The sequence below is a fragment of the Triticum urartu genome, chromosome 5A (assembly GCF_056163025.1).
Source record: "Triticum urartu cultivar PI428250 chromosome 5A, HENAU_Tu73, whole genome shotgun sequence".
Lineage (NCBI taxonomy): Eukaryota > Viridiplantae > Streptophyta > Magnoliopsida > Poales > Poaceae > Triticum > Triticum urartu.
Window position 1 is genome coordinate 62,339,672 of NC_141877.1, and position 25,973 is coordinate 62,365,644.

The 25,973-nt window shown below is 42.8% G+C and overlaps 2 protein-coding genes across 2 annotated transcripts; both read left to right on the plus strand.

Moving 5' to 3' along the window:
- Window positions 1-10,109: 10,109 nt before the first annotated feature.
- Window positions 10,110-17,662, plus strand: VPS34 (vacuolar protein sorting 34). The gene is made up of 18 exons (XM_087525509.1): window positions 10,110-10,427; window positions 10,518-10,605; window positions 11,426-11,522; window positions 11,659-11,817; window positions 11,917-12,126; window positions 12,347-12,525; window positions 12,825-12,972; window positions 13,175-13,270; window positions 13,931-14,066; window positions 14,211-14,332; window positions 14,428-14,622; window positions 14,740-14,910; window positions 15,583-15,720; window positions 15,867-16,021; window positions 16,537-16,680; window positions 16,771-16,915; window positions 17,016-17,173; window positions 17,279-17,662. Exons 1-17 carry the CDS (start codon window positions 10,277-10,279, stop codon window positions 17,151-17,153), a joined length of 2,472 nt encoding a protein of 823 aa, XP_087381635.1. The 5' UTR covers window positions 10,110-10,276; the 3' UTR covers window positions 17,154-17,173; window positions 17,279-17,662.
- A 1,476-nt stretch (window positions 17,663-19,138) lies between these two features.
- On the plus strand, window positions 19,139-24,688 carry TPR3 (Tetratricopeptide repeat (TPR)-like superfamily protein). The gene is made up of 8 exons (XM_048672404.2): window positions 19,139-19,397; window positions 21,311-21,404; window positions 21,493-21,543; window positions 22,161-22,334; window positions 22,673-22,852; window positions 23,046-23,165; window positions 23,534-23,667; window positions 24,287-24,688. Exons 1-8 carry the CDS (start codon window positions 19,258-19,260, stop codon window positions 24,360-24,362), a joined length of 969 nt encoding a protein of 322 aa, XP_048528361.1. The 5' UTR covers window positions 19,139-19,257; the 3' UTR covers window positions 24,363-24,688.
- Window positions 24,689-25,973: the final 1,285 nt, after the last annotated feature.

Sequence of the window (25,973 nt, forward strand, 5' to 3'; positions counted from 1 at the left end):
CAGGAGGCACCAAGAACAATGTTCTCATCACAAAACCATCGAAACGATTCCAAGATACCCGCGTGATCCTAAAAAAATTAGTGAAATTTGAGAAGAGAAGAGTTAAAACTCTACGTCAGGAGGCCTCACCAGAGCAACGAAGGGACTGAGGAGTAAAAAGAATCCTACTCTTCGATATATATAATCCTATAAGACTCAAAACATTTTTCTAGACTCAACAACGTCAGCGATTCGATCAAGCAGGGGGCTCCTAAGTCGGGGAAGGCTCTGATTACCAACTTGTAACACCCACGATGCGGCTATATCTCCCACGTGTCGGAGCACGACTTAGAGGCATTACTGCATAGTAGGCATGTCGCAAGAGGGGTAATCTTTACACATCCCATGTATTGAACAAGAAAGGGATAAAGAGTTGGCTTACAATCGCCACTTCACACAATACATAAATATAGCATACATCATCCAGAATACAATCAAGGTCCGACTACGGAACCAAAATAAAGAAACACAACCCCAAATGCTAGATCCCCAATCGCCCCAACTGGGCTCCTCTACTGATCATCCGGAAAAGACACATAGTAATGGCCTGAATCCTCGTCGAACTCCCACTTGAGTTCGGTAGCGTCCCCTGCACTGGCATCATCAGCACATGCATCTGTTTTGGAAGTACCTGTGAGTCACGGAGACTCAGCAATCTCACACCCTCGCGATCAAGACTATTTAAGCTTAAGGTAGGGAAGGGGTAGTGAGGTGGAGCTGCAGCAAGCATTAGCATATATGGTGGCTAACATACGCAAATGAGAGCAAGAACAGAAGCAAAGCACGGTCGAGAAGCTAATAGTGATCAAGAAGTGATCCTGAAGCTACTTACGTTCAAGCATAACATGAGACCGTGTTCTCTTCCCGGACTCCGCCGAAAAGAGACCATCACAGCTACACACGTGGTTGATTCATTTTAATTTAAGTTATGTGTCAGGTTTTCTACAACCGGATATTAACAAATTCCCATCTTCCCATAACCGCGGCCACGGCTTTCAAAAGTTCAAACCCTGCAAGGGTGTCCCAACTTAGCCCATCACAAGCTCTCACGGTCAACGAAGGATATTCCTTCTCCCAGAAAGACCCGATCAGACTCGGAATCCCAGTTACAAGACATTTCGACAATGGTAAAACAAGACCAGCAAAGCCGCCCGAATGTGCCGACAAATCCTGATAGGAGCTGCACATATCTCGTTCTCAGGGCACACCGGATGAGCCAGACGTTGGGTTGGCATAGATCCTAGTTGCCCAGGGGGCGCCGGACATCGCTCAGGTTGGACCAACACTTAAAGAAGCACTAGCCCGAGGGTTTAAAATAAAGATGACCCTTGAGTCTGCAGAACCCAAGGGAAAAAGGCTTAGGTGGCAAATGTTAAAACCAAGGTTGGGCCTTGCTGGAGGAGTTTTATTCAAAGTGAACTGTCAAGGGGTTCCCATAACACCCAACCGCGTAAGGAACGCAAAATCAAGGAACATAACACCGGTATGACGAAAACTAGGGCGGCAAGAGTGGAACAAAACACCAAGCATAAGGCCGAGCCTTCCACCCTTTACCAAGTATATAGGTGTATTAAAGTAAACAAGATATAATAGTGATATCCCAACAATAACCATGTTCCAACATGGAACAAACTTCATCTTCACCTGCAACTAGCAACGCTATAAGAGGGGCTGAGCAAAGCGGTGACATAGCCAGACAACGGTTTGCTAGGAAAGGTGGGTTAGAGGCTTGGCATGGCAATATGGGAGGCATGATATAGCAAGTGGTAGGCATCGCAGCATAGCAATAGAGCGAGCAACCAGCAAGCGAAGACAGAAGTGATTTCGAGGGTATGGTCATCTTGCCTGAAATGAACTCAGAGTTGACGAAAGCTTGATCCTCGTAAGCGTACTCAACGGGTTCCTCGATCACGTACTCGTCTCTCGGCTCTACCCAAAGCAAGAACACAATTAAAGTACCAACAATCAATCACGGTGCAATGCGCAAGCAACATGATGCAAAATATGGCATGATATGCGAGATGTGATATGCAATGCATATGCGTGCTCCGGAAGAGAAAGATTGAACAAGGAATCAAATTGGCAAACCAAGTGTGCCGCTGGAAAGATGAGTTGATTTCGGTCGAAATCGATATAAAGATCACCGGAATCGGATGCACGGTTTGCAAATGGCAAGCAAAACAAGAATGGCACAATTCTGCGATTAACAGCACGACGCCAACTAGAATGCAACAAGAAACTAAGCTACTGCACTCCAACATAGCAATAAAGCACATGGAAGTGATCTACTCAAAATGCTTGACAAAAGATGAACACGGAGCTACGTCTAAATCACACAAGAGCAGGTTCAAACAAGCATGGCAAAAGAGCAAAAGATATCAGCTTCACAGACTTAGTGAAAATACTAACATGCCAGAAATTAACATCAGGAAGCAATGTTTAGAGCAAGCAAACAACATGCTACAGGAATAGAACATAGCAAACAAAGGCATGGCATGAATATGCTCAAAGCATAGAACAAAAGTCCCTTATTGACCATAAGCCAAAAAGGATTAGCAGATATGATGGCACCCATGTAAACATAGCAAGTTTCGTTAACTGATTCAGACTGCAGAAAACTGAGCATGGCATAAACAGAATTGTGAAGGCATCTTTGCGAGCTATATTCACTCAACACAAGGCATTGCATGACAATAAGCATAGCATCAGCAAGAAGACATGTTCAAGAAGCTAACCAAGGCAATAGCAGGTTTATAGCATGTATGGATCAACTAAAACAAGCATGGCAAAATTGATTAACATGTAAACAATCTGCCAGGAACATTTTGTAGCAAAAGTATAGCAAGATTGAGACATGCTAGGGCACTCCATAATTGAAAAAAGGGGCATGGATGGATAGAGCACAACCATATTTCCAAATCATCCTTACTGAAGCAACTCAAATGAAGCATGTATCTCACTATAGCAACATGGATACATGGCATAAAAATAACAGCAGAGCAATGACTTAGTGAAATTCTAAGTCTCTGAAATCAGCAATATCACGAGAGCTACTTTTCATGCTTGCGCTAGTCACCACAAAGATCACAAAAAATACATGGCATACACCCCTATAAAGATGGCATTGCATAGATCAAAACACATGTAGAGCTCATGCCCATACGCAACACACAACAAATGTAGCAAAAATGACAAATCCTCATACTTTGCTAAGAATCAACATCTAGCATTCTATAGCACTCTTGCATCAACGATTTAGGCATCAAGATGGACTCAAACAAGCATGTCACAATGGAACAAAATGAAGAGCACATCATGATGAACATTTTGATATATAATGCGCATGAAACGGAGCTACGGATGAGAAGTTATGATGCGATGAATAGGGTCTGAAAAATGTTAGGGAAAAAGGACTTAGACGAAAATATACCCTCCGGATCTCAGATCTAGGGTTTGACTTTGGAACGGAAACCGAGGTTTGTCGGAGATGCGCCGGAGTTGGGGCCGGAGTTGGGGCCGAAGACGGAGAAGGAGACGGCCAGAGAGGTGGTTCACCGGAGGACTTGCCGGAGACGGGGAACCGAGGAGGCAGCGCGGGCAGCCGGTGGCGCAGGTCGCCGCGGTCCGGATCGACCAGAGGAGGTCGCCGGTGGCGCAGGTCGCCGTGGTCCGGATCAACCAGAGGAGGTCGCCGGCGGCAGGTGCGGGCTCCTGCCGTGGCTCGGGCGCCATGGCGGCTGTGCTCGCCGGCCGGGGCGAGGGAGGTCCTTGCGGTGCGGGGCGGAGAAAAGGAGGCGGCGACACGGGCTCCCGGGCGGCGGGGATGGCGCGGTCAGCGACGAAGGCGAGCGGTGCGGTGGCGAGCGACGGTGCAGGCGCGGCGGCGGCGCTAGGGAGCGGCGGCCGGCGGCGAACGGCGAGGCGGCGGAGGCGCGAGGCGGCGACGCAGGGGAGATCCGGGCGGTGGAGCGTGGGGGCCGATCCGGGCTTTGGCGGCGGCGGTTCGGGCCCGTACGGGCCTGCGATGGGCTTCGCGGGCCGGCGGCGCGGGGACGGCGGAGGAGGACAGGTGGAGACTCCGGATTCGCCGAGGAGGCGGTGCGGACATGTCCGGCGGCGGGGTGGACATGTCCGTCGGCGGGAGGAGGAAGAAGCTAGGGTTTCGTCCGCGAGATTTCGGAGGGAGACACATATTTATAGGTAGGAGGAGGTAGGAGTGTCCAAATGGAGTGTACTTTTCGCCCACAAGATCGTGATCCGACGGCGGAGGACATGGAAGAGGTTTGGATGGGTTATTGCGCCGTTTTGAAGGGGTGTTGGGCTGCAACACACACGAGGCATTTGCCGTTCCCCGGTTATCCGTTGGAGCATCAAACGGACTCCAAATGGCACGAAATTTGACAGGTGGTCTATCGGTGGTATACCAAGGCCACTTGAAAAATCTCGGTCCAATCCGAGAAAGTTTAACACCCGCTCACGAAAAGAGACAAAAGGGGGCGCCGGAGGACGTAGGAGTGTCAGATTGCAAAACGGACAATGGGAAAAATGCTCGGATGCATGAGACGAGCACGTATGCAAATGAGATGCATATGATGACATGATATGAAATACATGACATGAACAAAATGCAAAACGAAAGACAAAAACCCAACCACGAAGGGAAACTCATATCGCATCTCCGGAAAAGGCAAGAATCGGAGTTACGAATATGGAAAGTTGTATCCGGGGTGTTACAAACTCCATGGGAATTATTTTCAGAATAAATAAAAAATATTGGGCGAAAGAAGTACCAGAGGGGGGGCACCCGCCGTCCACGAGGGTGGGGGACGCGCCCTACCCCACTGGGCGCGCCCCCTGCCTCGTGGGCCCCCTGGTGGCCCTCTGATGCCCATCTTTGGCTATATGGAGTCTTTCGTCGAGGAAAAAATCATAAGCTAGCTCACGGGACGAAACTCTGCCGCAACGAGGCGGAACCAATCTAGGGCTCCGGTGGAGCTGTTCTGCCGGAGAAACTTCCCTCCGGGAGGGGGAAATCATCATCATCGTCATCACCAACGATCCTCTCATCGGGAGGGGGTCAATCTCCATCAACATCTTCACCAGCACCATCTCATCTCAAACCCTAGTTCATCTCTTGTATCCAATCTTTGTATCTAAACCTCAGATTGGTACCTGTGGGTTGCTAGTAGTGTTGATTACTCCTTGTAGTTGATGCTAGTTGGTTTACTTGGTGGAAGATCATATGTTCAGATCCATTATGCATATTAATACCCCTCTGATTATGAACATGAATATGCTTTGTGAGTAGTTACGTTTGTTCCTGAGGACATGGGAGAAGTCTTGCTATAAGTAGTCATGTGAATTTGGTATTCGTTCGATATTTTGATGAGATGTATGTTGTCATCCCTCTAGTGGTGTCATGTGAACGTCGATTACATGACACTTCACCATTGTTTGGGCCTAGAGGGAGGCATTGGGAAGTAATAAGTAGATGATGGATTGCTAGAGTGACAGAAGCTTAAACCCTAGTTTATGCGTTGCTTCGTAAGGGGCTGATTTGGATCCATATGTTTCATGCTATGGTTAGGTTTACCTTAATACTTCTGTTGTAGTTGCGGATGCTTGCAATAGGGGTTAATCATAAGTGAGATGCTTGTTCAGGTAACGGCAGTACCCAAACACCGGTCCACCCACATATCAAATTATCAAAGTACCGAACGCGAATCACATGAACGTGATGAAAAATAGCTTGATGATAATTCCCATGTGTCCTCAGGAGCGCTTTCCTTTATATAATAGTTTGTCCAGGCTTTTCCTTTGCTACAAAAAGGATTGGGCCATCTTGCTGCGCCTTATTTACTTTTACTATTTTTTACCTGTTACAAATTACCTTATCACAAAACTATCTGTTATCAATAATTTCAATGCTTGTAGAGAATACCTTACTGAAAACTACTTATCATTTCCTTCTGCTCCTCGTTGGGTTCAACACTCTTACTTATCGAAAAGGCTACGATAGATCCTCTACACTTATGAGTCATCAAGTACTGGAGAGTTACGGGAATTTGTATTGAGCCTTAATGGGCCATACGGAAAAGGAGAGAAAGGCCTCAAGGGTGGTCGCGCCCCTTCCCCATGGACTGGTCCGAATTGGACTAAGGAAAGGGGGCGCCCCCTTCCTTCCTTCTCCTTCTCCCTTCCCTTTTTCCTATTCCATGTAGGATGTGGAATCTTACTAGGACTAGGGAGTCCTAGTAGGACTCCACACTTTGGGCGCGCCCTATGAGGGCCGGCGTCCTCCTCCCTCCATCCTTTATATACGTGGCCGGGGGCACCCCATAGACACACAAGTTGATCATTGATCCCTTAGCCGTGTGTGGTGCCCCTCCATCATAATCCACCTCGGTCATATCATTGTAGTGCTTAAGCGAAGCCCTGCGACGGTAGCATCATCATCACCGTCATCACCCCGTTGTGCTGACGAAGCTCTCCCTCGACACTCAGCTGGATCGAGAGTTTGTGGGACGTCACCGAGCCGAACGTGTGCAGATCGCAGAGGTGCCGTACTTTCGGTACTAGGATCGATCGATCGTGAAGAAGTACGACTACATCAACCACGTTATCATAATGCTTCCGCTTACGGTCTACGAGAGTACGTGGACAACACTCTTCCCCTCTCGTTGCTATGCATCACCATGATCTTGCGTATGCGTTGATTTTTTTTTTAAATTACTATGTTACCCAACACCATTACCATCTTAGTGGCTACCGATTGTCATCACCCTGACCCATTGTGTTATTGAACAACGTTGGACCAACATTAGTGATGCTCGGCCACACATGCGACCGGAACAAGGGTATCACGACTGAAGGGCATGGCCGCTAGGTTTGTTGTGGGTAGGTGCCCGTGAAACAGGGGTAGATTTTGGATAAATCTAAATTAACTGATATTTGTATTTGAGAAAATGCATATCCGTATTTGAAACATCCACATCTGAAATAAAATGGAATGGAAGATATCCGGATATATTTGAAAAATACAAACACAAACATGGTACGGAACTTTAACACAAATGTAAACATGGAAGTGGATATATCTGTATCCTGATAATATCTCATGAGCTAATTTAAGCAATTCTAGCCCAATATGCCAATATCCAACATAAAAGCTTAACAAGTTATCAATTTTACTTTATTATCTGATTAAACTTAGGAATAATTATGCATTATAGTAGAATTTATTCATAAACCTGTTCATCATTGACTTGTTGTATGTTGCAACTTGATTATTTTGTGTCACATAGCTATTGACTTATTTTCTTTAAATAATATATCATTGTTATTCGTATCTGTTTTGAATCAAGTAAACATCCGATATATATTTGTATATTGGAGCAACATTCGATCCGCATATGTATTTGTATTCGCATTTGTTTAGGAAATCCTCTATAACACTAAGCTCCCTAATTTTAAAGAGCCGACATTCAATTAAGGTCTTCAATTAGAACTGGGTCACCTGATTTTTGACTGGATCAACAGTTTCTCAAAGCTCTCTCATTCAAATTTTTTATATTATACAGTATGCTTCCTAATTTTTATAGCCTCACAATTAATTGAAGCATTCAATTTAGAATTGGGTTTCGCTGTTCACTGGCGTTAGAGAAGCAAACTTGGCCGTCTGCTGGCTCCCTCTCCTCTCCTCTGTTCCAGATCATGCACGCGTGGGAGAAAAACAGTCTGGAACTTCATTGGTCATCAACTACCGCGTTGTTGCCGCGCCGACCGAGAAGGTCATCTTCATGGAGTTCTCGTCGATGTCGACGATCGCCGAGTACGTGACCGCTGTCGGTGCAGCGAGGCAAAGAGCGAGAAACCTGCGCCGACGTACTGCATGACATCAATGGCGAGGTCAAAGTAGGGATTAGAGATCACCGTGTAGATGATCGTACTGGCGTGGCGGAGTCTGAGAGCTAGAAAGCTCCCCTGAGGTACTGCACCACATCGATGTAAGGTAGGGGATTAGAGATCCCGCTAATCATGTACTAGAAAAATAGATCCCTAGAAGTTTAGAAGTCCCACGTGCATGATTTTGTATCAGAAACGGTTTATTCTTTCGGTTGTTGTTTTATAGTAGGTATATGTATATAGATTATTTTAAATCTCGACCGTTAATCTTTTATTTATGATTAACATAAATTAATGGATATAAAGGCGTGACCTATGAAGAACTATGAAAGGCACCGTTCTTCAATATTATTAGGTAAAGATAAAGATTATGCATTGCAGCACTCCCTCCATTCCTAAATATAGGTCTTTTTAGATATTTCAATAAAAACTACGTATGAATGTATATAGACATATTTTTGAGTGTGTATTAACTCATTTTGCTCCGTATATCGTCCGTATTTGGAATCTCTAAAAATAATTATATTTAGGAACGGAGGGAGTAGTATTTATTATTATAAACATGTCTACCATTTGACTTATTGTATATTGCAAGCTGATTATTTTGTGTCACAAAGCTATTGACTTACTTTATTTAAAAAATATGTCACTATTATTAAAAGGCTCTTTGATGAAAGGGATATCTCTATTGCTTATGTAAGTAGGAATCAGAACGTTGTTAGCCACACACTTGCTGCTTTCGGACGATCGGAAGGCCGAACTACAGTTTGGTTGTGCTCTGGACCTGCAGACGTTCCTCTCCTATGTAGGAACGAATATTCCAACAGTTGAGCAATGAAATCCTATTAACCCCGCAAAAAATAGTATGTCACTATTATTATATCCGGTTCGAGTTGAGTAAACATTCGATATATATATATATATATATATATATATATATATATATATATATATATATATATATATATATTCGTACTGGAGTAGCATCCGATCTGCATATGTATTCGTATTCGTATATGTTTAGAAAAAAAATGAAACATGAAGTGGTGAGAGCAAGAGCAACTAATTAACGAGCGCTCCTTTGGGAGCCTCGCAATGATCAGCGTCACTTAGAAAAAAAAATTGCATGAAAAAATACGTTTTTTTTCTTTCACGAGAGTCATGGTTTTGCTTCCGTGAAAGATACAGTTGTGCTTTCACGAGAGTCATGGCCGTGCCTTTCGGAAACAAAAAAAATGAGTTTCTTTTCTTTTGTGAGAGGCATGGTTTTGCTTCCGTCAGAGGCACGCTTGTACTTTCGCGAGAGTCACAGGCATGCCTTTCGGAAACAAAAAAAATCACGTTTTCTGTTTTTTTCTTCTGCGAGAGGCACGGTTTTGCTTTTGTGAGAGGTACAGTTGTGCTTTCACGAGAGTCACGACCATGCCTTTCGGAAAAGGAAAAAACACATTTTCTGTTTTTTTATTTTCGTAAGAGGCACGATTTTGCTTCCGCGAGAGGCACGGTTGTGCTTTTGCGAGAGTCACGACCGTGCCTCTCGAAAACGAAAAAAACACGTTTTCTGTTTTTTCTTTCCTTCCACGAGAGGCATGGTTGTACTTTCGCGAGAGTCACGGCCGTGCCTCTCGGAAACGGAAAAAACGCATTTATTTTTTTCCTTTCGCGAGAGACACGGTCATGCGTTCGCGGGAGGTACGGGCGTGCCTCTTCCGGAAAAGAAAAACTCGTGCTTCCGGGACGGTTTTTTCGTCTGGTTTTTTTGTGAAAAAAAGTTTGTCAAAACCTATCAACATGGCATCTAATTTTAAAAATTTCGACACAAGGAATCAAATAGTGAAAACATTTCAAGATTTGAACGCACGGTTTAAGAAATAAAACATTTTGAATAAATGAATTTACGAAAATAAAAATAAAAACTCTTATGTTGCGACAAGTGGCGCACATGCAGCGCGTTACTTGTCGTAACCTGAGGAGGTGGGAGTGATTTTTTTTAGGGGATTTTTAGTGATTTCGGGTGAGAGCACTATCCAAGGCCGTTTCTGGGCTATTGTACTTTCGTGAGGAATGATTGAGCCCAACATATAGAACCGTGAGGTGCTCTTTACGGGCACGAAACGGCAAGCCCGGCCCACCCAGGAGTCCTGTGTCCTCTCCGTCTCCGTCTACAGCACTTCTCCGTCCGTCTCCTTTTCCGCGAGCCGAGACGAGGCAGCCCGCACGCCACCTCCCCGCCGTGTTCCCCCGGAAAAAAAAGAAAACCTCCTCGCCGGCCCGACCTCTCCGTGCCCCTCGATTCCCCACCTCCGCTCGCCGGCCGTCCCCCCGGCCGTCCATGGCGGCGGCGGCCGTCGGCATCAGCAGGACCAGCGCGGCGGGGGCGGGAAGCACCAACAGCAGCGAGTTCCGCTTCTTCCTGTCCTGCGACATCAGCCTCCCCCTCACCTTCCGCGTCCTCCAGGCCCCCATCCCGCCCCCCGCTCAAGGCGCCCACTCTCGCTCCCTCCCCTCCCCCTCATCCCCAAAATCTCTCTTGTAGTGTTCACTTCTGATGTTCCTTGTCTACTTCCTCGCAGATGGTCTCGACAAGAAGGTCTCGGAGCTCTTCGTCGAGTGCAAGCTCTACATCGACGGCATCCAGTTCGGCCTTCCCGTCAACACAAGGTACTCTCGCTCTGTCCCGTCTCTCCATACGATCTGTATATACTAGACTAGATGGTCTGCCGAAACATGTGGATGAATAATCTTTGTTGAATGTGAAGTTGCAATCTAAGATAAATTCCCCTGGAATAAATTCGGTAAACTGAATTAGGAGGCCCATTCACAAAACACAAACGAGAAATCAGTGTTTTAGTCTAGATAGCACGGCTAAAGACAGCCATGTTGAAAGATGCAAGCTCATTAAGCAAAACTTGGACAATTCCATGTGTCAGTAATGGTAAGTGTTGATTCAGAACATTACAATTTGGAAGGAAAAGAAGCTTCAAAATCAATCTTGGAAGCTAAAAAGGGATTTAAAAGAGTTAACTAGGAAGTGACAAAACACAAAAGCATTGGAGCGATTGCACACTAAAGCGTGCTAAAAGTACATCTAGAGGTCGCTCAGTAGAGAATTTCACTACACACCATAACATTTTTATTAACTTGTGATTTCTCCTTCCTAGATGTAAACATAAAAAAACATAGGTAATTATGTGAGGATGTATAAATGAATACATTTCAGGCAATAAAAAGTGTTTCAACAATGGTGAGCAGTAAGCATATCTAGGAAAAACAATTTAGAAGGATTTGGAATGGCATACGTTTCATACAATATTGAAGAGTACAGCAGCCAGCAGGTTAGGTTACTGTTAGACTGTAGCAATCCAGAAACTACAGATCTAATATGATATCGTCATTATTCTGTTACTTACCAACCAAAAGTATGCAGTTACCTCTTATTCACATCGCCACCATTAGTAACTTCTTGTAACCTTGGTGCCAGGCTCGAATCTTCAGGACCGCCATACTGCTGGAACGAACTCATCACGCTGTGCACCAAATACAGGGACCTAACCTCCCTCGCGCAGCTCGCATTCACGGTATACCGTCTATATCTATCACGGACTTAGATGATTTTGAATTATAACAAAACGAAACTATCTTGACAGGTTGATATAACTCGTTAGTATGTTGTTTGACTTTTGAACTGTGCTTTTGTATTGTTGATTGATGTAGGTTTGGGACGTGTCATCTGGTGAGGGCAAAAGTGTTGTTGGTGGAGCCACCATATTTCTGTTCAACAGCAAGAAACAGCTTAAAACAGGGAAGCAGAAGCTGCAGCTATGGCCCCAAAAGGAGGCAGACGGAAGAGTACCTACCACAACCCCTGGCAAGGTGGGCAACCTTTTTTTAGGATCATCAATCTCTGCGTCTGGTGTTTGCTTCTATCACCTCAAGGCGAGCTTAACTTTTCGTATCGGTTAGTACCTGTAGGTTCCTAAGAATGAGCGAGGGGAGATTGAGCGGTTGGAGAGGCTCGTTAACAAGTACGAGAGAGGGCAGATACAACATGTGGATTGGCTGGACCGTCTGGCCTTCAGTGCGATCGACAAAGTTAAGGAGAAGGAGTGTGAAAGGCTGGAGAATTCTTTCCCGAGCCTGGTTGTTGAATTCTGTAGTTTTGAACACAGAGTTGTCTTCCAGGTTAACATCGATGCTCCGTTCAGTTTCTATGTGTCTTGTCTTCATTCTGCATGTTTCCATTTTTTCGTATGTGTGTTCTTTTCATTTTCTGGTAACTGTTCATAGATAAAGGAGAAAAAAATCTTTTCGAAATGTTGAGTAATCTGATATTTATTTAAATGCAAGAAATTTCATATAGTGATGTTCACAATAAATTCTACTCTGATTTTTTCCTGCTCAGGAATCTGGAGCGAATTTCTATGCACCAACCCCTGTATCATTATCAAACGAGCTTGTTACTGTGTGGGATCCTGAACTTGGACGAACCAACCCATCTGAGCACAAGCAGTTAAAGCTTGCCAGGAGCTTGACTCGTGGAATAATTGATAAAGATCTGAAACCGAGCTCAAATGAGCGAAAGTGAGTGCAAGCTGCAGTATGTTTTCTTTCATTTGTTGTTTCCCTGTCACCTTATGATCTTCATGTGGTACCACCATCATGCTGTAGTAGCACTCAGAGAATAGAAAGTCCCATGATGAATGCTGCTAATTTCAGTGGTTGCTAATATCTTGATTTTCTCAAATGAATTAATGAGGCAAACACATTTTTATGTTACCTGCATGAATCAGAAGTGGCAAGAAGCACAATTCAGGTGCTTAGCTTAACAGGAATATACAATTGTTGGTTTCTAGCTAAATAACTTTGTGCTTTGTGGGCAGGTCACTTCAAAGAATCATCAAATGTCCTCCTACACGGACTATACTGCCAGATGAGAAGCAATTGGTGTGGAAATTCCGTTTCTCTTTGATGTCTGAGAAGAAAGCTCTTACAAAGTTTCTCCGCTCAGTGGATTGGAGCGATATCCAAGTTAGTAAAAATATCAATAACTCAATTGATTGTTATACTTCATATGTGCATCAGAGGAAACCAGGGGATGTTTCTTTGCTTGCATGTGCTCTAAAGGACCTGGCAGACTGTTAAATTTTTTGGAGATACTAAATCCACATACCTCGATCTAATTTATAAATTATCTGGCAGCTTCTTATGTTTAGTATGTTATAATGGGCAGGAAGCTAAACAAGCTGTTGAATTGATGGGAAAGTGGGAAACAATTGATGTGGCTGATGCATTAGAGCTTCTCTCATCAGATTTTAAAAGCGAGGAAGTAAGCTATCTAGGCACCTCTGTCTGTGCTTCTGTTTTTAATAAATGTATGTGGGGTTGTTTTTGTATTGCTTTTTCATTGATAGAGGCTTTTGTTTGTTGCCCTTTCTTCTGTTAACTGAATTAGTCACCAATAATTATGCAATTCCCATTCTAGAATTTTTTGTGAAAAAACGTTGGTATGACATCTAGAAGACATGTGTTCCTTTTGTCGGGTCTGTTTATTCAGTTTTGCCATCACTTACACACACTTCTCTCATATATCGCTTGCTCTGGTGCAGTAGAGACACTGTCTGCTCTTTTTGTCTTGTATATTAGATTTTTGTAGCCGTCCTATTCTGTGTTTGGGATTGGCATGTTATATGAAAAATATTACTGGTGCTCTGGCTTCTTTACCTAGAGTACAAATTTGAGTTTTATTTTTCTATTTAGCCTGTGAGCTTTCATTTCTTAACCTTCTTTAAAAGAACTTTCTCCTGCATCGCTACTAGCACATTTTTCTTTCCGACCAAAAAGGTTTTCTTAAGGTTATAGATGATTCTCCCACCTCTTAGTAACTAAACAATGATCGAGTAACTAGTCCATGTGACTCTGGGTGACAGATTTTATCATCTCATGCCCTCCTAAATATTATATCCTAAGTTGTATTTTTTGTGCAAAGGTCCGTGCTTATGCTGTGAGCGTACTTGAAAGGGCTGATGATGAAGAATTGCAATGCTACTTACTCCAGTTAGTGCAAGCTCTTCGATTTGAACGATCGGACAAGTCACGCCTGGCACACTTTCTTGTAAACCGCGGTACGATCTATCCTTCTAATTAAATTCTACAATGAATGTGATCATGACTCCATTTGTCACATCTGGTTACTGTGATCAGCATTTCTTTGTTATGTGACTACTGAGAAAACTCAAGCATGTGTTATGATCTTTTGTTCATTTCAGCTTTATCAAACATTGAAATTGCTAGTTTCCTTCGCTGGTATGTGGTTGTTGAGCTCCATGATCATGCATATGCAAAACGATACTACAGTACGTATGACATGCTTGAAGATGAAATGATGAAAGTATGTTCCCTTCCTTTTTGGACACATCATGTTAGCTCTATCCTTCCTGTTCCTGATACGTAATTTTCATTATGTACCATTGTTTCTGTTAACAGATGGTTGCTAGGGAGGATGGCGATGAAGATGGGTTTCGACTGTGGCAGAGTTTATCACGCCAAACGGAACTCACTGCTCAATTATGTTCTATTATGAAGGATGTAAGAAATACTCGTGGTAATGCAGAAAAGAAAATCGAGAAACTGAGACAGTTGTTATCAGGAGTTCACAGTGAGCTTACCCACTTTGATGAGGTAAAACTTGTTACAAATGCTCACATTTACTGTTCTTCAATGCTAGAAAAACAAGGATTGTGTAGATTGACTTGTCTTAGTTGCTTGGATTGACTAATTCTGATAAATCCTTTCCAGCCAATTCGTTCACCATTAGCACCTACACTTCTCCTTACTGGTGTTGTGCCTCAAGAGTCGTCTATATTCAAGAGTTCCTTAATTCCATTGCGCCTTACATTTAAGACGGCAAATGGGGGAACGTCCAAGATGATTTTCAAAAAGGGAGATGACCTCCGCCAGGATCAATTGGTAATTATTCAAGTCTGATTCTCATTCAGTGGAAATCATTTTTGGCTTTTGTTATAGTCTGTATGTCGGCATGTATCACCATCTTTACATACTGGATCTTACATTCTGAACTAGTGGTTACATTGTGATATATTCCTGTGAAGCGGGCCAGTCATATCTTCAATCCTTGCTAACTTGCCACTTCAGCTATAAACAAAATTGAACATTACACATTGTATGTGATTGCATGCTGTAGACTTGAGTCTTCTTTCAAAGGCACATAACTGTGTCCAATCATTGTTTTAAATCAGTGACACTTTCTGCTTAAGCATCGATCTTAGTTCGCTCTTCTGTGTTACTCAGTCATGTTGAGAATACGGTGGTTATAGTTCCTACAAGAATACTAACCACGAGCTGCATATCACATTTCTGTTTTTTTGGTGCATGTATATGTAAATTTCAATGCATAGATAGCCTATGTTTAGCATAGACAGCATACCATTGTATAAATAGATACATCCTTTTTACAATAGTGGAGCTGCATATGAGGCAACATGCAGCATATAGATGCTTAAAGATATGGTGACCGTTCATGTGCTATTATTTAAACATTGGTCTCAGTGTACATCTCAGTACCTACCTACTTGTATGGAAGGTAGGGATATCATGACTAATTCGTGATTCACTTTGTAGGTCATTCAAATGGTCTCTTTAATGGACCGATTGCTCAAACTAGAAAACATGGACTTGCACCTTACTCCATATCAAGTTCTTGCAACTGGACAGGATGAAGGGATGGTTGAATTCATTCCTTCCAGCCCGCTTGCACAGGTAATTTGAGTATTTGAAGATCATGGAAGGCAGTAGCTGTCAGGTTTTCAGAAGACTGGTTATGTTTTACACAGTAACAAAATTTTCTACATATTGTAGATTCATTCTGAAATAGTTTGTTGATTTAAATTGTTGTTTGTTCGCAGATTATATCAGAACATCGCAGTATTACAAGTTACCTGCAAAAGTTCCATCCTGATGAAGATGGTCCTTTTGGTATAACTGCCCAATGCTTGGAAACTTTTATAAAAAGTTGTGCTGGTTACTCTGTCATTACATACATTATGGGTGTTGGAGACAGGTTGGTGCCTTCTCTTTTTTAAGTATCTGTATAAGAATAAGATAGCTAATCCTTTATGCTTAGAAATGAATATACAGAAGCATTTATTTCAGTTTTCTGTACATTCAGCAATCTTCAACTGTGGTGCTGCATGTCCAACTCCATTCATTTTCATTTAGAGGAAACTGAATTTATTCGAGTGCCCCACTTAATTTTTTTTTCTTGATTACTGTTCAGTGATGAAAATGGTTGTTTTTCATGTACCATTTTTTAAGGATTATATAGCTCAACTAGGTGTTTACTAATTGTGACCGATATTCTGATTTATAGCGCCAACAAGATGAAAATGCTCCTCATTCTTGTAAATCTGTCTATTGTCAGGGTATTTCTGTAGAAATTTTTATCAATAGCAAGGGTCTGGTTGGCTGACAATGGCATCCAGTTCTTTTTTCCAATCCTTTTGTCAACATGAGCTATATGCAGTTTGCGAGGAATAACAAATGGCTGATTTCCCCTCCCTCTCTGTTTCTCTCTAGGCATCTAGATAATCTTCTCATAAGAGATGACGGGTGCCTTTTCCATGTGGACTTCGGTTTTATTCTGGGTCGAGATCCAAAGCCATTTCCACCTCCAATGAAACTATGTAAAGAAATGGTCGAGGCCATGGGTGGCACAGAAAGGTAATTTGTTGATCCGTTCTGTCAATACTTGAATTATTATTCATTTGCTACAGCTCTTTGAATCGCTGCAACTTGCCTTTTGGATCTCAGCCAATACTATACAAGATTCAAGTCCTACTGCTGCGAAGCATACAACATTTTAAGGAATAACAGCAGCCTTATACTGAATCTCTTCACGTTGATGGAAAGATCAAGTATTCCAGATATCTCTACCGAGGAAAATGCGACCCTTAAGGTAATTAAATTGGTTTTATGAGTGGATTTTTTTTCTTCACAAAGAGCAGAGCGGCCTATAATCACATTTCGTTTCCCCTTTTATGGTGTGCATTGATCAGGTTCAGGAGAAATTCCGGCTGGATCTGGACGATGAGGAGGCTATACATTTCTTCCAGGGCCTTATCAACGATAGTGTCAGCGCATTGTTCCCTCAAATGGTTGAGACCATCCATAGATGGGCTCAATATTGGCGATGACCACTTCTCGTTTGTATTGGGTGAGTTTGGTGACGATGCCTGGCTTTGACATGATATTATCGCATAATAACATGCTCTTGCAATGGCCACTGATGACCTCCACTCTTTTATTTAATCTTCACCAGCTGCAGCGGACTATTAACAAATAACAACAGATGTCAAGCAGAGACTGAATGGTAAGAGGAGACGAATGCGATAGATTTACAGCATAACGTGGAAATAATGGACAAATGAGCACACGTACTTTATTTCCCCGTTGGACACTTCTAACTTACGAAATGCAAATTTGTGAATATGTCTTCTTTATGTAAATCGTCCTGTGTGTGATGTAATTAACAGGACAGTGGAGTGCAAATTTGTGAACATGCTAGCATTTAACTTGGTATATGTGTGATGTAATCAGCATATGTAATATGTGGTGGCAATGTGTTGATATAAGCCTAGGAAAAAAATGTAACAAGCGGTGCTTATTCTACTTTACCAAGCAATTGAGTGCTCATTCGTTGCCATCCGGAAAAATTCCTGAGATATTTGCTCATGCCACGTCATTGTTTCTTCACCGTGAAAAAGAAGTTGACGACTCGGTAGGTTATAGGCAGGTTTGTTGATAACCTGAGTGGCTTGCAGACTACATGCGGTGTTTGGCCTGAATGGTTGCATCCACCATTTGTTATGCCTGAATGGGTCTCACCAGCCAAGATGCAAAGTCCACGTCAAATACGGATTGTTGGATTTGGAAGGATCTTGAAACAGAGAAGAAGAAGAAGAAGAAGAAGCATGATCTGGTGAAAGTGCTTAGCGTTGTTTGACTCAGGAGGATAACAAAAGCTCAGAAGAGCATAAGCAAGAGAGCGCATTATCCGGTTCCCCCGTGTACATAGCGCGTTGAAATAAATACAGAGTCAGCAACAATTAATATGAATCAAAGGGAGTGGCAATAATCACAACTACCAGCACTAGATAACAAATCAGATTAACCACCGATTTGTTTGTCTTATCACAAATAACATGTTTCATTCAGAAGTCACGACAAGCGGCAAATAGCTAATAATCTTTGCATGAAGAACAACACACGGAAAAACACCAGACGGCAAAATAGCTAATAATCTTTGCATGAAGAACAACACACAGAAAAACAAATTTCACACATTTTGCTGGCTTGGTCTGTTGGTAGTTTGGCCTAGGATCTCAAGTTCTACTCGACCCTGGGGCAACACATCCATCCTTGCAGCGAGGTCCTCTCTCGCTTGGAGGTCTCGTTGTTGGCTGTCGACAATAGGAGACATGGTGGTGGCATTCCCGTCATTGCCATACAGGCGGGGGGGGGGGGGGGGGGGGAGGGGGGTTAGAAGGTTGCGGTGATGACATACCCATACCACTGACGTCGGGGAGGGGGACTGTTCTACCTTCTCCTGTCAAAGTGCCAAGGCTAGAAGCGTGATGATGGTCTCCCTTTCGGGTGAGATGCATCATTGTGGAGCTCCAATACCTCTCGAGAACCGGCCTTGTGGTTTTCAGGTGAAACCCTATGATCCAACTTACTTGATTGGACGATGGCATCTTGTCCCACGTCGCTATCTTCTTGGGACGTCGTTTTGGAAGACCTTCATCCTTTTTTATGAATTCCCTGTGTAATGGAATTGCGGTTAGCAGGATATCGACAGGCAATGTTGGTTGCTATCGTTGTGACTTGTGTGACAACGATGTTGATGATGCACAATATTCCGAGTTGTATCAATACTTCATAGTCAAGACTGAACTTGATAAACCAAATACATCCTTTTGAATTGTTTGGATTGCTTATCACATGTGTCGCGTGGTAAACCAAATACATCTTGTAGGTTTGAATGAACGGAGTAATACAAAAGAAGCTTGCAGTTTGAATCCAGTTCAAAATTTGCAGCTCCATGGCTACTCGCTACCTAGTGTACACTTTCGATGTGTGCGTGTGTACGTGTTAGAAAATGAAAAAAAAGAGGCAAAACTAGTCACGTGCTTTCTAGCCCGAGGGAAAAAAATGGAGGACTAAAAACTGAAAGAAGACGAGGAGCTCGCGACCCCAAAACCCTAACCCCTGCAACCCTCGGCGGCGGCGGCGGCGGCGATGGCGGACGGAGGCGGTGGACGGGCGGCGGAGCTGAAGGACCAGGGGAACGAGCAGTTCAAGTCGGGGAACTACCTCAAGGCCGCCGCGCTCTACACGCAGGCCATCAAGCTCGACTCCGACAACCCCACCCTCTACAGGTGCCCCCTCTCCCTCCCTTCCCATCTCCGCTCGTTCAGTGCGCGAAACCCTACTGCTCTGATCGATCTCCTCGGGCGGAGATGAGTTGAGATCGTGCGTGCGCTTGTTTGGTCAGCTGGTCAGATGGAATGAGGAAATGCGCGGCGTTAGCACATATGTTGCGCTGTTGTGGATTTAGGCTTTGGGATCGATGTGCCCTGAGGTTTGATTTGTGTGTCGCCGTGTTGCCGCCTGCCGAGCATTGCAAATTTCCATCCTATGAAGTATGAACCAAATGACATCTTTTTTCCTATAGGAATTGAGACACATACCATCTCATTTCCTATGGTTTTCCAATTCCTATAATATTCCTAGCATATGGACCAAAGGAGGACTAAATTCCAGAGCTTTAAACATAAATAGCTGTATTGGTGTTGAAACTACATTAACAGCTAATAAGCCTTTTGTGGTGTTGTTTCGATGTCAATGGAAATTAGCTTGTATGCTTCCAATAATCCGATGTTAGCGATTATTCACATTCCTGCGATATAGCCCGTCGATACACAATGTTTGCTGTGCTCTACCATGCGGCAGATTTAGTGTACATGTGACAAGACAAACCATTTCCAAAGTGCCTGTTATACAAGCCAAGACACAGAAAATATTCTTTCTGTCATTTCCTTGGGAAGATTTACTTCTGGATGCAACTAATATTCACAAATGTAGGAAAACCTTCTATTCCCAGCACCTTTTGCTCCAAGCAAAAAGATGTGACTTCTTCAGTTGTAATGTATAAGCATTCTAAGAGTCCTTACTTCGCATAGCCGGTTATGATTAGGTTATACCTTACATGGTATTGTTGTTGTGGAAGCAGTGCTGTTGATTCTATCACAAACCCACACTTTGCCTGTTTGACATAGATTGCAATATGACTATGAGGCCCATGATGATCGGTGAGAATGAGTGTGGAAGAAAGTTAAGCAACCCTACTAACTGATTTAGGCAGTCAGCACCTCAGCCCTCAGGCGAGAGACTGAATCCTAAACCATTCAATCACTAGGGGCGGGCAATGAAACTGCATTGAAAGAAATGAGGAGGATCTGTTATTGCATATAGATTAAGGAAGCAATCAATCATGTCATGTGATGTGTGCTAGACAAATCATTTGGTATTCTGTTTGAGAAGTTAAGTTGGGATCTATTATTGACAGAAATTCACAACATAACTCAGAAAACAAAGCTAATAAATTTGGTACCAATATTGACAATAGGCCATTTTTACAGCCTTACATTAGGTACTATTCAGAGTTGAATTTGTCAAAAGGAAATCTTGACCTGTGTTATGAATGTTGATTTGAAATTTTGTGACATGTTAGGTACCAATATTATCTGTGTCATGTATATAGTTTTCAGAATTTTTTGAAACTTTAAAGGATGTCAACTGGGACTGGGTCACCTGGTGCACCAGATATTCTCCCAGACAGTCAGTTAGAGATACTGAATCCTAAACCATCCAATCACGAGGGGCAGGCAATGGAACTACATAGAGGGAAGCGAGGAGGATCTGTTATTGTGTATATAGATTAAGGAAGCAATCAATTATGCAATGTGTTCTAAACAAATCATTTGGTAAATTCTATTTGAGAAGTTAAGTTGGAATCTATTGTTGACAATGTTTTTCTAGGCTTACAATAATGAAACGATTTGGGAGCTGACAAAATTTGGCAACGGCAACTTGAGGGTATCTATGCCGCTAAGCAGGTGTCAAATTAATTGGTCTGAAATCTCAAAAGGAAAAGAAAAAGGTCTGAGAGCCAAGCCAACTTTCAAGTAGTAAAAAGCAGGCATTAAGTTGGAGAGTTGTGATGTATTGATTTTATTGAAATAAACTTTTTGGAAACTTCTGATATCCTTTTTATTTAAATCACTGCCAGCAACCGAGCTGCTGCATTTCTGCAGCTGGTTAAGCTTAATAAGGCACTTGCTGATGCTGAGACGACAATAAAACTGAAACCAGAATGGGAGAAGGTATAGAAATGCCAAATCGCATTCTGCTTCACCTACTGTCATTTATTTTGCTATCAGGCTTTACAGCCTAACTTCTTCCACAATACAGGGTTATTTCAGGAAAGGATGTGTTTTGGAGGCCATGGAGCAGTATGAGGAGGTTAGAGTAAAAGGCGAATGACTTGCTACTTTTGATCGACAGGGGAGAGGGATTTGGTCACACCCTCTCTTTTTCCTTAATGTTCCGCAAAGTGTACACTTTGACCAAGTGTCCATGTCAACTATGTTGTAGCAAGTTGAGAAACAATCACATTAAAAAATTCGTGCTTTAAGTAGTGTTTCTATTGATTGCAAGTATGAAAAATAAAGATCTGAGGATGTAGATCAGATGACTACTCAGTTGATACCCTTTGTGGTGAAATTGATAAATAATAGGTGAACCAAGGTCTTAAGCTTTTTGAAAATGTTGTCTATTTCACTATATTACGTTATACTTGCTATTGTTCCAAAAAATATAAGATGTATCTTGTTCTTGAATGTGATTATTTTGTGTTGAGGTTTTATATGAACCATACAATGGCATTCCTTTATTGTTGCTGTTTGCATGCATTCACTTACGAAGCCTGTTTTTTGTGGCCAAATTGTTTAACTATGCCCATGTTCTCCTTTATCTGACCAAAATCTGGAAATTATCTGCTCAAACTGTATATTTCTGTATTGAGATGAACCAGTGTTAAATTCATAACTAAGATTATGTTACGTTATGTTCTCGTGCAGGCAATATCTGCTTTTCAAATAGCTTTGCAGCACAATCCACAAAATACAGAAGTCGCGAGAAAGATCAAGAGGCTTACTCAGTTAGCAAGGGAACAGAAGCGAGCTGTTGATGTGGAGAACCTGCGTTCCAATATTGACATCGGGAAGAACTTGCAGTCATTGAAAAAGGAGCTGGTGAGTTTTTTTATTGCAGCCATTGCTACCCTCATAAAAGTGCGGAAACAGGAAACAAGAAGTTTTATCAGCAAGGCATTCCGTGAATAATCTTTTCAATTCCTTTCTATTTTAATTTCATGTTTATACACTTTTAGCATGCCAATTCAGATGCACTTGAATACACTTCTCAAAATTCAAATATGCATACAGATGCACGTCGTAGATTAGATCACGTGCATAAAATATTTCGTGCTATGAGTTTGATTGTTGCATAAATTACAGAAGATATTGACATCTGTTGTAGACAAAACATGTCCTGTCATGTATGTTTCATGATTTATGTATTTCCATTGCAGGCTACAAAGTATGGAGATGCAGAAATGGGACAAAATATATTCTCATTTGTTATCAGTGTGATTGAAACAGCGATTAAGGCTTGGCATGACACAGGAAAGGTGGATGCAAAGGTCAATTTTCTTCTTGATGATCAGAAGACTGACACTGAAAAATATGCCCCAGTGGTTAACATTGAGAAGGTATTATGCTGCTTCAGGACTCTTTGCTCTTCTGCTTCTCAAACTTATACGGCACATAAACAATTGAAAGTCCTAATGTTTTATAGTACTAAGGATCTGTTTTAATTTGAGATTTCTATTTGTTAGTTCTCCATTATAACTTATATCACGAATTTACAACTTATCAACTCTTATATTTTCTCTTTTCTGGCAGGCCTTTGAGTCACCCCATACCCATGGCAGTTGCTTTGCATATTTGCGGCAATACTCTGAGGAGTCTTTTTCAAAGGCTGCTTGCATGGTAGCACCTAAGAGCATCATCTCCTATCCACAGGTTTGATTCACCTCTTCTCCGTGTTAGTGTGATCTGTGTTTCTATAGTGTGATGTTGTGTCCCTTGAACCGGTAGTTTTTCCTTTTTACAATTCATTATGTTTCATCCTTGATAAGTAATGATATCATGCACGGTATCTTTGGTGCTATAATGAACAAGATGGGACTAACATGACCACAGGTTTGATTCACCTCTTCTCCGTGTTAGTGTGATCTGTGTTTCTATAGTGTGATGTTGTGTCCCTTGAACCGGTAGTTTTTCCTTTTTACAATTCATTTTGTTTCATCCTTGATAAGTAATGATATCATGCACGGTATCTTTGGTGCTATAATGAACAAGATGGGACTAACATGACCCGTCATATGCAGGTCTGGAAAGGTCAAGGATCAAGAAAATGGAAGCTTGACCAGAGTGATGGATTCTTTGTACAATTTGAATCACCAATTTTACGGAAGATATGGTTTGTTGCTAGCACAGCAGAGAAGGGACGAGCATTGTGCAGGTAATTCTCCTTCTTCAGTCCGAAGATCCATATATGTATTCATCTACCTGTGACTTGGCAATTTGAAAGCTGCCAAGTCAAAATCTTATCCGAATATGTCTCTATTGTAGATCCTGTTGTCATGATTGCCTATTTATTAATGTTGCTTGTGCTAAAGTTTTGCCGATCCTTTAAGATTCCTCTTAAATTCAGGATAGGGATCGACAGCATTAGTAAGTCAACACGGCAATCAAATAATCAACTAGTTGTACCACCGCATTATTAATTTTTGTTAGCAAGGCTCAAGCAACCCAGGATACGAACATAATGCACTCACATGGATATTCTTCTAGAAGTCTACCGGTATTTCTACATGCTTAAAAAGGAAACTGCTAGCCTTCCATTTTTAGCTGGCATGTATCCAGTTACGCATTGCAATCTTGTGATGCTCAACAACACCTTTCTTGTGAACTTTAGATGCATCTGCTGTTGCACCGCTAAGTGCTTTACAACCTTGAGTTGATGCCTTTGGGGGTTGCTTTCGCAGCCTGTTGGATAACCATCACTCTTGCCTGCCCTTTATGGTAATCACAAGCTTTAATAGCGTACCATGCCTCTTCTTTGGCACTTTTTTTGGCAGGAGCCCTGAGCCCTTGGACATTACCATCCACGAGATCCTTCCTCGTATATTCAAAGAGAACGAAACCAGTGCTTGAACGACAGGTGCACCGTCGACGAGATCTTGATTCCACCACCCCTGACTGCATGATCTGTATTGCTCACGGTGGTTTACGGTTGAGAAGGGGGCAGGTTTTTTCTCACACAGGAAGAAGTGAATGCCATATATCTTGTAAACCGACGATCCCTGTGTCGGTGTTTTGTACACCCAGGCACTCCAATTTTGTTGCTGTGTGGTTTTTGCTGTATGCAGTGTATACAGGATATGCTGGGGTTATATGCTAGTAGTTGCATCTCTTTCGTTCGTGAAAAGATTTATATTCCAGGATGCATTAGATGCTTGTGCTCTGATTTTATTGTGTTATGGCTGGCCTCGCACTTTTTTTAATAGATATAAGTCCCACAGTGTTGTGATGTAGAAGCATACCGAAATTCTCTCCTGATCAATCTGCATGGATGGATAGATAATGATGAAACGGCACCCTAGAAATATGGCAAGTGATGCATCGCCATCCGTTGCTTTTCAGGCGCATGATGGTTTGATATAAAGATAGTAGAGCCGTACCCGCATGGAGAGCTAATTAAACTTAACTAAACCCGTGAGCAATTTGGTGATATATATGTATTGGATCTTTTGTCTAAATCATGAGATACTAGAGTGCGTGTGTAAATTGACTAACTAAAATGTGTACAGCTGCAATGATTAGCATTTCGCGTCCAAACTATATACCAGCACTATATATTCGTACGCCATTATAATCTGGCCCCATCTAAGAATAAGATGTACGTGGATCACTCCAGTCGGCACGCAAAATATTTTGTACTAATTATGATATAAAATAGTAGTATGTCAAGTCGGTATCTGGTTAATCATTGGGGAGGTAGCAAAGCATTAGCATGAGCCTTTCTCCATACATGTAGAAAGGCAAGCCTGAGCCTGAGATGTGGCACTACTGTCTGTGTCGATTAGCTGCTGCTGCAAGCGATGGGCGGCTGCTTTCGGCGGCCGCCCTCCTCTCCGTTCCCGCCATGCTCCGTTTCCGGCGAGGCGAGAGCGACGCCGCCAGCGAGCGAGGAGCATGTGACCAAGCCAGGCTCGCTGGATGGATGGTAAGTGTAAGCGTGACGGGTATTAATGGGCGGCGTGGCGTGGCGAGGCGCGTATTTACGGTGTCACACGCGACCGATGCAGCTCTGCAGGCTGCTGCAGGCACCTACACCGTCGCCCAGGCCTAGGGGGAGGGGAGGGGGTGAGCGCTTTCGCTGTAGTAATGGATGAGATCGCTCTGTTCCGTTCAGTTCACCCAAGATCCACTCAAGATCCAATACAACCGGATCGGTGCCAGGGTCAGGACAAATTACACCCAAATAGTACACGATCCATAGTTTTCTTTTGTGTGTCTGTGATAGAGAGTGAGAGTTCAGTGACATGCCATGTGTGCACACAATACACGTATCCGTGTGTGCGCTGGCGCTAACTGATATATCGATGCATCGTTTTTCTTTTTACGGAAAAAATAGTACCAAGTAGGAGTACATCATGGATTCATGGACGATGTGCGCGTAGAAAGGACTGTGCGCACGTTACGTACCATGCGTGGACGAGAAAGAGAACAGGAATGTGGGCAAAAGCATGAGAGGACTCGAAG